Raw genomic sequence first — 13671 nt, 5'->3', positions numbered from 1 at the left:
AGGCACAGGCAATGACTTCCTAAATAGAGCACAAAAAGCACAGTAACTAAGAGAAATGATTGACAAATGGGACCACATGAAATTTAAAAGCTCCTGTACAACAAAAGAAATGGTCACTGGATTGAAGAGGCTGCTCACAGAATCAGAGAAAATCTTTGCCAGCTATACATCTGACAAGGGATTAATAATGAGAATATACAGGGAGCTCAAAAAACTAAACTCCCAAAAAAATCAATGACCCAGTGAAGAAATGGGCAAATGAACTGAACAGAGCTTTTTCAAAGGAAGAAATCCAAATGGCCCAAAAGCACATGAGAAAATGCTCACCATCCCTGGCCATAGAGGAAATGCAAGTCAAACCACACTAAGATTCCACCTCACTCCTGTTAGAATAGCTATCATCAAAAACACAAACAACAACAAATATTGGTGAGGATGTGGGGGAAAAGGAACCCTATGTAAGGGTTTCTTACATTCCCACTGATGGTGGGAATGTAAATTAGCACAACCACTGTGGAAAACAGTATGCAGGTTTCTCAAATAACTAAGAATAGAACTGCCATATTATCCAGCAGTACCATTCTTAGGGATATACCCGAAGGAATGTAGGTCAGGTTACAATAAAGTCACCTGCACATCCATGTTTATTGCAGTGTTAGTCATAATAGCTAAGCTATGGAAACAGTCAAGATGCCCCACTACTGATGAATGGATTAAGAAAATGTGGTACTTATATACAGTAGAATTTTATTTAGCCACAAAGAAAAATGAAATTTTGTCATTTGCAAGTAAATAGATGGAACTGGAGAACATCTTAGGTGAAGTTAGCCAGGTTCAGAGGCCAAAAGTCACATGTTTTCTCTCATATGTAGAATATAGACCTAATACAATTACAGCAATATTAGGAAAAACAGGTAACACTAAGGGAAGATCAGATATGAGAGAGGGAGGGTAAATGCAATTAAGAATATGAATATGGTTGATGTATTCTCTATATAAGAATGAATATAAAATTTTTAAACCTGTGGAAATCACCATAAAAATGGCACTAAGGTAGAAAGAAGAAAAATAGAGGAGATGAACCAATTCAGGTTAATATATATATATATATATATATATGTATATATATATATATACATATGAAAGTCCCTGTATAAGCTATCTTAAACAAAAATGTCATTTTTTTGTTGTTGTTGACAAGGTTGGGGAACAAGAGGGTGGAACAGTTTGGGGGGCAGTTTGTACCAGTAGGAAGGGGAAAGGGTATGGGAAGGTGAACATAGTGCACTACTGTGTACACTTGTATGTAAATGATACCTGCTGAAACAATTCTGGGAATGAGGGGAGGAGGTAGAAATTTAAAAAAAAATGCAGCCTAGGTTTTTTTTGGGGTTTTTTTTTTGCAACAGAGTGTGTGATAATAAGAACTCACATTTATAAACATAGTTAGACACTGTAGATTGTAGTCTAACTATCTGCCATAACTTCAAGGCTAATGCTGTGAAATTTAAATAGAAACTCATTGCATGGTCTTGTGAAACAGTTAATTCTTCATTTTAATCTGTACCCTTGTTTTGCTTGTGCTCTATCAGTTGGTTGCCAGTCAGCATCTTTAACAATGTCAACACTGAGATGGAAAAGCCATCTCTCCTTGGAAGACACTCACTATAAACTTCTCTTTGAAACTTTCTTGAGCCTTTGATACTGTTTTTGAAATGCCCAAGGGCAAGCCAGATTTCTTACCTAAGTATGCAGGGCTGTTTCAAACATCTCCCTTCCAGGAGGCCCATGGAAAAGACACTCCTACTATGAAAATCTACAAGCTTGGTGTGATTTGGTACTCTCAGCTGGCCTTCCAGGCTAAAAGCAACACAGAGTCAGTGTGTGGGAAGAGATTCATTGATGCACAGATTTCTTTTCTACTTAGTTTCTTCTGCTGTTTAGTGTTGCTACCCTGCTGTGTGAAATATTATTCCTACCACTGAAATAAAATGGACTGGACAAAAAGCAAGGGATGACAATAAGCTGAAACCATTACAGTACCTTCTCTGGAGCATCATTCTTTTCTCTTTTTCTCTAAAGTCAATCATTATCACTGCTGCAGGTTTTTTTTTTTTTTTTACATGCTGTGTATTTGTGAAGAAATTGATGGCATCATGTGCTGGGTTAGGAGCATGGGTGGAGAAGGAGCAAAAGACTTGCAAGGGGTCAAGCTGTTTTAGTGTGAGAGGAAATAAAGTAACTTTAAATGGTGTAGTCATAGAATGAACTGGCCATGAAAATATACCTCACTTTTGTAAATATGGCACACAAATAGAGTTATACAGTGAAATTACTTTTTTCTTAATATCTTTAAAGCTTTAGTGGTAAGAAATTAAGCAAACTCCAAATTAATAAAGTGGTTAATAATCTCACCAAAGCACATCGGCTCCATGGACCCCATTCAGATATCACACAGTCCTCAGGGCATGGTAATTTGCACTCTCTAGAGCCCAAGGGCATCTCTTCTGGGTCACAGAGGTAATCTTCCACAGGTTCTGAAGGGCCATCTGCAGTATTCTGCATGCATCTAGAAGAAACAAACCCACCAATGAAGGAACTTGTACAACTAGAATAATGGCCAACTCATAGGATAGGGGATCTCCTTAAGACACCATCATGGGCTTAGGGCAGAAAACTTTGTATCTAATGAATAACATTCTTCTTTAAATATTTAGTACTTCTTTATGATTTAAAAATATATGGTTACATGCATGGTCATAATATTTTAGTGTAACAGCCTCCATATATATGTATAAACTCTGCATTTCAAGTGAGTTTCTTCTGCAAGGGGAGTCATTTACACTCCCCTTGCCTCCCTCACATGAGGCAAGAACTAATGAGAAGTGGTTCAAAGAGATTCAGAGATATTGCAGTTTGGGCACATACTGCATTTTCTTCTAATAAAAATAGTGGAGTTAATTCAAATATGGTGGAAAATTGGGTTCACTGTAATATCTATATGAGAGGGTTCATGAAGTGTTTTCAAAGATAACTAGAGGCATTTATCCATTTAAAAAAAGTAATTTTAACTTGCCATCTACTGTTAACTCAAAAAGAAAGCCAGAAGTGAAAAGACAATCAAAATAGCACATATTCTCTATGTGTGGTTATTTAGCTCTTCCTGTATCTTAATTTTTTTGTTAGTTTTCTTTGTAACTGAATGAATCTAAACCTTGCATTCCAAGTTATTCTACTGTAAGAAGTCATGAAGGGCTCTTATGTCTTACGAAGTTAATGTGGCTCACTTTTACCATAGTTAATAATCTCAGTGCATTTTAGTAATGGAAGAGAAAATCTTTATCCCTTATCTATTGCATGGGAAAAGGCAACCATATTAATGGGTTTGGGAAGAGAATTTCCCAAAGGAGATGAAAAGGACATCTTGGGCATTTAAGCCTCTCAGTCTTTACAGTGTTTTCAACAGTCATTTGAATTACATGACCATTACTCTTGGAATCCCAACTTTTCTCAGAGACTTAAAATTGGTAGGGTCATTGCATATCCACAAATTTACTTGCAGTGTCAAGTTTCTATACCATGGTGCTGAATTAAAGAGAAATGTCCTTTTTCTGTGGGATACATTCAAAGGCCTGGAAACTGTGTCATTGTTCATGTCTTAACTGGATTTGAAGCCTGAAAAGAATATCCATGCAAGTACCTACCTCTGCATTTTTGTATAGTAAGTAAATATACAAAAAGCAACCATAGGAACATGGAAAGGTAGATATTTGTATGATTTCATTGTTGAAAAATCAAATTATAATTCTCTTTGGGAGAATTTTAGTTTTACAGGAAAACATCCTACTTTTAATAGTAGTTTAAAATGTTCTTTTGACAGCAGCTTGCAGAAGTCATGGGCAGAAAATGCATTTTCATGTTCAAAAGTCAGATTTGATGCTAAGATCACATTCATGGCAGGTACTAATACATCTACATAAGGATTAACTTGTAAAATTGACTATTGATCCCAGTTAAGAACAGATGTCCAATGCTCTACGAAGCTGTCATATGCATAAAACTTCATTTTCAAAAGCTTTTCTGATATACAAGTAACATATTTATTTAAGGAAATTTAAAGTAGTAGAAACTCACATAATTCATCATTCAAAGATAATCACTCTTAACAGACTTTATTTCTATTTCTTTTTTTTTTTTTGTAGTACTAGGATTTGGGGTTTAAACTCAGGGCCTCATGCTTGCTAGGTAGGAGCTCTACTCCTTAAGCCACTCTGTCAGTTCCTCAGACTTTATTTTTAAACAGATTATCATTTTAAAGATAAATTTTCATTTACTAAAATGGCAAAGTTTACTTACTAATAGGTTTTATTTGACATTAACAGTTTTTTAATGTACTGATAATACATACACAGTACCAAACCTATAGTAGGGAAGGAAACTGGGAGTGGAGGTTGCACAAAGAGGAAAATAAAAACCCCTTATAAAGGATTCTTTTGTTTTTGCTTTTGTCTTTTTTTTTCACTTTTGTTTTTAAAATTTTTTTATTATTTATTTTTATTAGTATATACTAGTTGTACGGGGGAGAGGGAGGGTTTCACTGTGACATTTCCATATATGCTTACAATGTACCTTGGTTAGGTTCATCTCCACCCATCTCCTCTCATTCCCCTCCCCCGTACTTAAAATGATTTCAACAGGATTAAATATTCTAGCTTCATATACGTATATAAAGTACATTGACCATATTCACCCTCCTTTACCTTCTCAGTTCACTCTCCGTCCCGCTAGGACCATCCCCCAAACAGAACCAGTTTTACATTCTTGTACTTCATTGACATTAACAATTTTTTTTATAATTCTACAACACTAAATAGATTTTTGGATTAATTTCAAATATCTTTCACAAAGAAAAGCTTTCTAAATTCATTTGTTTTCTTTAAAGTCTTAGTGTTTCTTTAATCCAAGGGCCAAGAATTATGATGTGAAAAAACTGAACTGTATTAGAAATACATAATGTAGGACCAAGTCTCAAGTATAAAGAGAGGGCCCTGAGGCCCATGGCAGTGAGGCCATATGGGGGATACTGCCTGTAGGGAAATCAAAAGTAATAGTAACAGTAATTAATCTGTTTTTTATTGTTGTCATGAGCTGCCAATTTCTTAAAAATACCCTTTCCCTTTCTTAGCATGCTGAAAGCCCTGGGTTCATCCCAAGCCCCAAGAGGCAGGAGGAACATCCTTTTCCTACTAGGCCAAACCACTTCCACAACCCATCCCTTGATTTGCCATATCATCCTAACAGAAAAAAGCTTAAATCTGCTCTTTTATAGACTTATCTATCCTGAAATGTCACCCTACATTTGCATTTAAGCAGGACATCTTGACCTTAATTAGCAGAGGCTAAAGTTAGAGAAGTGCAATTACTCAATCAGTAACAAACAGAAACATTATTACATGATCAGAGATCTCAATCAATACTGACCTTCTCCTTTCTTTATTTGCATCAAAGATGTTTACTCAATAAATATATTGATTGGAAAAGTTACTTTGTCTCAAGTTGCATTTGGAAATGTTGAGAATATCAGTTTACAAAACAAAAAGAAGCAGCATATGCAAAGACAGTTAAAGGGAAAGTTGAAAAAATAGTACTTCTTTATATATATATATATATATATATAAACACTGATAATTAAACAACCAACTCAATCAAATTCTTAATATAAGTATGTCCAAATTTTGAAGAAAAAATTTAATTTGGAAGGAGAATAGTAGAAAACAGAATCTCTGTCTTTTTCCTTTGTTTTCCTACCTGCTGATTACCTTCCTACCTTTTTATCTCCAGTCTACTTTTAAGTTCCTCAGAGAATAGTAAATTTAGAGTTCAGATGGGCTTTTGGAAAAAAATATATATTTTTAGAAACAGTTGCAATTAGTTTTATGTGCAAAAATTTTATAATGCAAGTTTTTAGATGTTCTACCGTCCTACTGAAACAGATCAAGAAATACCAATCTTAAATCCATGAAAAGTTAGGTTACAGGTAACAATGCACTTCATGACATGTTAGAAGCTGGTATAGGTAAAGACAGTGACATGAGATTTGGGTTTGAATTCAAACTCTGGGTGTTTCTAGTAAGTTACTTAGAACTTTGTACTGTAATCTATAAAAAGGAGATGATAAAACCTCACACACTTGTTTCATAGGGTTCTAGAACTGTTAAGGGCAGATGTATGGAAAATGTAGTGTGTACTGAGCTTCTGTTATGCATTAGGGAACTCCTATACATATGATAGGGTTGTTGTTTGGAGAAATACGATGTTCTATAAAGGTGCGAAGTATGTAAATGGATCTTTTTGAAACAATGGGGAGATGTATGTGCTGTCCTGAGCAACGCTGCTCAGTAATTTTCACAGTTGATGGGAATTTTCTACGTCTGTGCCGTCCAACAGAATAGCTTCATATGGTTATGAAGCACTTGAAATAATAGCTAGTGTCGAAGAACATTTTAAACTTTCTTAATTTTCTTTAGTTTCAACTGGAATTGGACTAGCCACATTTGGCTAGTAGCTACCCTACTGAACTGCATGACTATAGAAGAACAAGTGAGAGGCAACAGCCAGCCAGGGGGCTCAGGGAAGGCGCTTTAGATGAGATAAGAACACTAAAAAATTACCCAGCCATGAGTTTAAAACAGACTGTTTAAAAATGTGCTTAGAAATACATTTGGCCCTTAAGAAAAAACTGTTAGGGTAGAAAATCTGCATTAGTTCAGCCTGCTTTCAATATGCTTTTCCTTCTCTTCAGGAGTGTTGTGAAGCTTTTTAAGTCAGCAAACCATAATATGACAAATTGCTGCTTGAAACAGATCCTCTTAGAGTTGCCATGAACCTATAGTGCCTAAATACAAAACTAAAAGCCAGTTTTACATGGGAGACTGGAGAAGAGTGAGTGCACATGTGAAATTGGGAGATGGTTATGCATCTTGCCTTTCTGTGTAGTTAGACTTGGCCTTACCTCACTTTTCGGGTTTGCACGCCCTCTCCACAGTTTTCCCGCATATTCACAAAGGTCACTTTGCAGACACTCCATGGCTCTGTGACCCATATGTATTGGTTGCAGTCACTGTGGCATGGGACGACCTCATATACCTGAAACACACATGGTCATTGATGATCTCAGGGAATCTGAGGAAAGTCTGTGCCATCTGTTTTTTGTTTTTTTCTCCATAGTTTGGTATGTTTTCAATAGTTAGCCAGGGTGCTCATATGTTAGATACTCAATGGAAATTTGCCAAATAAATGAATGAAATGAGTTTTATAAACAGAGCTGCTTTCCAAAGAAATATAATTTGGTCTGCTTTCCTGATATATATGTATAGTAATGAGAATTTATACTTTTTGTTTTTTCATACAGGAAAACTAAATTAAAAGACAACTAATATGAAATGTCTGCATCTTAAAACTAGTTCTTAATTATGTAGGGTTTGGAAGCAAGGTCTGAAATTGGTCTCAGATGCTTCACAGCTACAGCCTCAATCAGATACCTTAAAGCAACTGAGGCCAATAGGAAAAGGGGACCAGGAACTAGAGAAAAGGTTAGATCAAAAAGAATTAACCTAGAAGGTAACACCCACGCACAGGAAATCAATGTGAGTCAATGCCCTGTATAGCTATCCTTATCTCAACCAGCAAAACCCCTTGTTCCTTCCTATTATTGCTTATACTCTCTCTACAACAAAATTAGAGATAAGGGCAAAATAGTTTCTGCTGGGTATTGAGGGGGGGAGCAGGAGGGGGTGGAGTGGGTGGTAAGGGAGGAGGTGGGGGCAGGGGGGAGAAATGAACCAAGCCTTGTATGCACATATGAATAATAAAAGAAAAATGAAAAAAAAAATCAGGAAAACAAAGCAAATTGTCTGTGGTCGAAGTCCATAAAGGTTTTCAGCCCCATGTGTGAGGTGTTAAGTTTACTTTCAGGGATTTTAGGACATTGGACCAATTATGCTGTTTTCTCAATAAGAAAAATAAACAAACAAAGGAAATAAATGTACCATAATGTACTGCAATAACACTGACACAACCATTAAAGAAAAATCTTTTCAAATATTTTCATGATTTATGAAAGACCAACTGTACTTCCCATTTTATATACCCACAGTAGAGCATATGAATGTTTTATTTAACTAATTCTAGGAAACAGACTGAAGTAGCCCTTTGGAGCTATTCATTTGTGCAAATTATAGTGGACTAAAACCCACCCTAAGGAGAGTGAATAGGGAGGCCCTATCCCAAAAAAGAACAGCAACAACAAAAAATTCCCTGTTGTAATAAGATACTATAGTTATTGCCACAAGGGAGCACATTCATATCTAGATGCAGTACTAGAATAGGGCTGTTACCACATGGTTATTATCAGTACTCTACAACTCCAGAGGAAGGGGGAAATTGAAGAGAACTGTTCTTCCTAAACATTGATGGCTTTCATTTTAATTTCCTATGTTAGAGTGAATACAAATTGGTTCAGCGTAACCTCCACCCACCTATTTCCGGCCCACCTGCACCTGTCCCTCTCTTTCTGAAAAGCATAGTAAGGAGCATTATTGTCTCTCAAGGTAAAAGGGGAGAACTAAAGAAGCTGAGAACGCCTTCCTCTCAGGGCCTCGTATTAAAGTGAGGAGACGGGAGTTACTATGCTAGGGATAAAAAGGGAATAGCTAGAAGAAAAATTTTTTCAATAGAAAATGTGGTATTTTCTTCTGGCAAAGCGTAGAAGACAAGAGCAGGAAAGGAAATATATTCTTAGAAATCTGGAATAAAAAAAAAAAAACTCTATGAAGAACCAAGGGACTTAAGAATTCTTACCTGTGCCTGGAGTAGTGTTCAACAGGAATGCAGAAAGTGGAGACAAAATATGGGCGAAAATGTCAGTATGACAAGAACTCGGGTTCTAAGTTTCAAGTACTATATGTATATATGTATCCAAACACACACACACACACACACACACACACACATACACAACCCACACATACACATAAAAGCTTATTTTTTATGAAGAACGGAACCACTTTCCGTAGATTTCAGGAGAGAAAATTCAACCACTTATATTGCTGAAAACTAATGAGTATTGGAAACACCACAACCAAGGAAAAGATTAAATGAACAGGATGAGGAAATCTCAGAAAACTGGGTGATATATGTCTATAAATAACGTGATCCAGGTAGACTATTTTTATATCTATGTATCTATAGATCCATCTATCCATCAACCCATCTTAATCAATCCATCTGTTTTGTAGGAAATGAGGATTTGATAATTTGCTTCTTCAACTGGAAAATGGAGCCTCAATAAAATATATTTTATTGATGAAACTATATTTGTAGTAAAAATCTGTATGATTTATAATTTTCAATATTAACAAAACTTTGCACATTGTTTTTCTTAAATATTTTTAATATGTAAATGTGTAGGCACTTATGTGACATACTCATGCTTACAATCAAATGTTCAAAAATCTATTATTTCTTGTTTTAATTTTGAATTTTCAGTCATTAAGCTTTTTCTATACTTCCAGCAAGCTGAGAATAAGGACAGAAACGTTCCTTTCAAAGGAGAATGGTGGAGGGGGTGAATCCAAGTACAATATATTTGATATATTGTAAGAACTTTTGTAAATGTCACAATGTATCCCTACCCAGAACAACAATTTAAAAAATTCTGCACCAGATTATATTGAAATGCAAAGTGACAGAGAAATAGTTATAGGATAAAGAATTTTCATACCAAAGACAACTTTGCACAAGGTCTTGAACCTTTACAGATACAATACAAAAGAAAATGCTGAAGTAAACACAGCTTATTTCATTTGCATATGTGACTAGCGCATGTGCACACAAATGAACACTAAAGTGAACTGGGTAAGAGCATGTGTAGAATTTCTTTTTATTTGAGACTGTAGACATAATTTATTAAAATTTAAATATGCTATAGGAAACTCAAGGTTTCAAAACTTGTAGAAAAAGACTTGTTTGTATTATAAATATTTGAGGTCAGTTATTCTGTTTCTCATTTAGATAATTAGAGTTGTGGAACTGAATTTTCTGCTTTGCAAATTATTCACTAGCATCTTTGAAATGCAAAATGCTCAATGAAACAAAGCCTACTGACCGGTAGATGGCGGCAGTGGAGTATTTTATCCACAAGTGAATTTAAAGAATAAATTCAGCAACATGGGAAAAATCAAGATTCCTTGAGAATACTTCTAATGGAATTTAATTCCACACTGTCATCTTCTTTATTTACTCTATTCAAAAGCTCCTTCTGTTTTTTCTACAGTGTGCTTCTATGATTATCAACAAACGCAGGTTAATTGGGAAGGAAAGTACGTGTACTGGTGAGCAGTGCGTTTGGAGATTAAAATCACAGTGTATGTAATGTAAGAAACATTTCTGCATATGTAAAGAGTTGATTCATTTGATTTTAACTTAAATTCAAATATACAACTTAACACCTGCACATATTATATGAGCTTCATTCTCAATTTACATGTAGGTCAAACATAATTGTCTGATAAATTATATTTAAATTAGTCACATTTTACTTTTTATTTCTAATAGAATACAAACAACAACTATTGATGGCAGTTAATGACATGTGCATTCAAACTTTAATAAATGTCCAAACAAAATTTTAAAAGGCCAATGACTAAATTGTTCACATAGTTCAGTGATTTTGAGACTTTCTTCATATTTCTTTTTCCTTAACTTATTTTACACCAAACAAATTTAAATGAATACACAGTACATTTTTCCTAATTCTAGACCCCCTCATACCTTTATACTTTCTTTGATTTGAACTTAAGTAGTTGGTAATTGAGATGTCTTTTCTGAAAGTCTAGGGAAACTCAAAAAATGACACAATCTCATCACACAAGTCAGATACAATTTTATGACAGATTAAATAACTTGACATTATTTCAAAGATAGGTGTCCATTTTTCTCTCCACTGAATTAAAACCATATTCATACACTTGAAGGGACTGAATCTCCAGAGAATTCAGAAATAATGGTCCTAATTTTGGATTTAATAAGGTACATGTAATTTACTCTAACATTCTAATGGTAAAATGGATATGATTTCTTACTTAGGAGTTATTATTTACTCCTTTCTATTTTGGAGATAAATAATAGGTCACTGTAAATCTATACAATATCTTCACACACTCAATGATAGGAAAATACCTGGTTGACATGGTCCAATTTGGGGCAAGGTCTTCCTCCATTATATGGTTTTTCTCGCAGCCACTTAGAGCGAACCTTCACACCACTTCCACAGGACTTGCTGCAGCGTGACCAGTTGGACCACTCACTGAGCTTGCAGTCTGAGGGGCAGGGGATGATGCAGGCCTCTTCGATGTAACCTGAGTGGAGGACAATGGGACAAGAAGCATCTCCTGCATATGCCACTTCCCTACTCCCACCCACCATCCCAGCTCATTTGGAAGGTCCACATTTGACTTGGCAGCAGCATGCAAATGCAGAGATGTCTCCGTTGTTAGGGACTTAAATGCAATTCTGCAGGAAAATGACACATCTGCACAGAGCCTCTGTTAAAATAACAGTGGAGCAGCTGCCAGATGATATGCTTAGGATTCATGGCCACCATATTTCAACGTTTCTGACTTTCTGACAGCTCTTGTTTAATTGACAATAACCTGTCTGCCTGTCATATCATTCTTGGGTTGCCAGAACAGTACATTAAAAAAATCATAATGTAGTTTTCTGTAAAGCCCTATCAGTTAATGTCACCCAAGGGCAGGTTTTTGAGTCCATACAACATTCTTCCTCAAGAACAGCCAGTTCCTCTCAATCAGTATCCAGAAGAAACCATTTAACTTAGCGCCTTATATTTCCCCATCTTTGAAAATCAAATCTGAAGAAGAAAAATGAAGGATGTTAAATAAATAATGGCACATTATTTTTACACTTCTGTCAATTTCAAAGCACCTTCAAATCTTGTATCCATTTAGTTCTTTGAAAATCTTATAAATGAATTGTGTAGGTGTGAATATTTAGTGGCCAGATAAGAAGAAAAATGCAGAGATAACTGACAAGTCCAAAGTCACACAGTAAGATGGGGAAAGGTTTTCTGAGGTCTAGTCCAGTACTCATTCCATCAAATCACACAGTCAGCTAAATTAATAGTTTACAGATTTGCTTTGGGAAGTGGCAGTATTTTCCTTGAATAGTCCTCCACTATCAACGTGGCATGTTACAATATCAAATTATGCCTATTGTTCTCAAGACAAATAAGTGGAAAAAACAAAATTCCTCTGGTCAAGATTCAAATGCCTAGTTTCCTCCCTCTGTAAGACTGACTGTGGAAAGAGGTTATTCCTGGCACAAAACTCAATCTGTCTTACCATTTACATCAGTGGCAGAGACTTGGTTTAGAAAATGACTATAATGTAAACAACTTATACTGGAGAATGCTGGGTAGGTTTTTTTAAAAACTGGAGATCAAATCCATATACCAGATAAATCAGATCATGTTTCAATTTTCAGTATATTTGCTGAGATGTACAATTATCACCACCATCTAATTTTAGATAATTTTTATTATCCTCTCAAAGAAGCCTTGTACTTATAGACAGTCAATACCTATTTCCCCTTCCTTATCCCATTAGCCAGCCACCTAATCTATTCTCTGTCTCAGTCAAATTGCCTATTTTGGGCATTTCATATAAATGAAATCAAATCAAATATTGTGTGGGGTTTTGTGATTGACTTCTTTCACTAATGTTTCCAGAGTTCATCTACATTCTAGCATCTACCAGAACTTCATCTTTTTAATGACTGAATAATATTCTATCACAATAGATCTACCACTTTTGTTTAACCACCCATCAGTTAACTTCCACATTTCAGTTACTTCTACATTTTGTTTGTTATGTATAATTCTCCTATCAACATTTGTATACAAGTTTGTGTGGACATAGGAGTTTAATTCCTTTGGCTACGTATACCTGAGAATGGAATTGCTCAGTATATAATGCAGTATATACTGCATTGCTCAGAATATAGGATTGTATATAATGCAGTTCTGTACAGTATTCAACTTTTCAGAAAAATGTCAAACTGTTTCCCAAAGTTACTACACCATTTTACATTCCACCAGCTAAGAATGAATGTTAAAATTTTTACGAATTCTTGTCAAACTTGTTGGTGCCTTTGTTATTTTAGTATTCACAAAAGAACAGTTTTAAATGTTAATAGAGCCCAGTTTACTTTTTCTTTGGTTGCTTGGGCTTTGGTTTTATAATCCAATGCCACAAAGCTTTACATCTCTTTTCTTCTGAGAATTTCATGATTTTAATTTTAATTTAGGTATTCTTCATAAAAGGTAAAGATTCAACTTCTATTTTCCCCCCTGTGGTTGATGCTATCAGTCTCGTGACAGGAAGTGGTCTTTGTCTATTAGGTTATGTAGTTCTGTTATCATGGTCCTGTTTGTTGAAAAGATCATTCTTTCCCCCACTGAACTGTTTTGGTGTCCTTCCTGGAAATTGGCTGCAGATGTAAGAGTTTATTGATGGACTCTCCATGTCTGGGATCATGATATGACCATATCACTTGACTACTATTAACTTTGTAGTAATTTTTTAAATCAGGAAG

General features: G+C 35.3%; 1 protein-coding gene across 1 annotated transcript in view; it reads right to left on the bottom strand.

Annotated features, from left to right (window-relative positions):
• Positions 1–13671, bottom strand: part of Thsd7a (thrombospondin type 1 domain containing 7A) — a 398347-nt gene that overhangs the window by 34239 nt on the left and 350437 nt on the right. The window contains exons 14-17 of the mRNA XM_074064652.1: positions 11239–11417; positions 8860–8865; positions 7013–7146; positions 2416–2569 (exon numbers count right to left, since the gene is read on the bottom strand). Of these exons, the coding sequence (XP_073920753.1) occupies positions 2416–2569; positions 7013–7146; positions 8860–8865; positions 11239–11417 (473 nt within the window). The remainder of the gene's footprint in view (positions 1–2415; positions 2570–7012; positions 7147–8859; positions 8866–11238; positions 11418–13671) is intronic.

The sequence above is a fragment of the Castor canadensis genome, chromosome 2, assembly GCF_047511655.1.
Source record: "Castor canadensis chromosome 2, mCasCan1.hap1v2, whole genome shotgun sequence".
In the NCBI taxonomy this organism is placed as follows: Eukaryota; Metazoa; Chordata; class Mammalia; order Rodentia; family Castoridae; genus Castor; species Castor canadensis.
The sequence above is the reverse complement of the archived record's forward strand: the minus strand, read 5'-3'. Positions and strand labels throughout refer to the sequence as shown.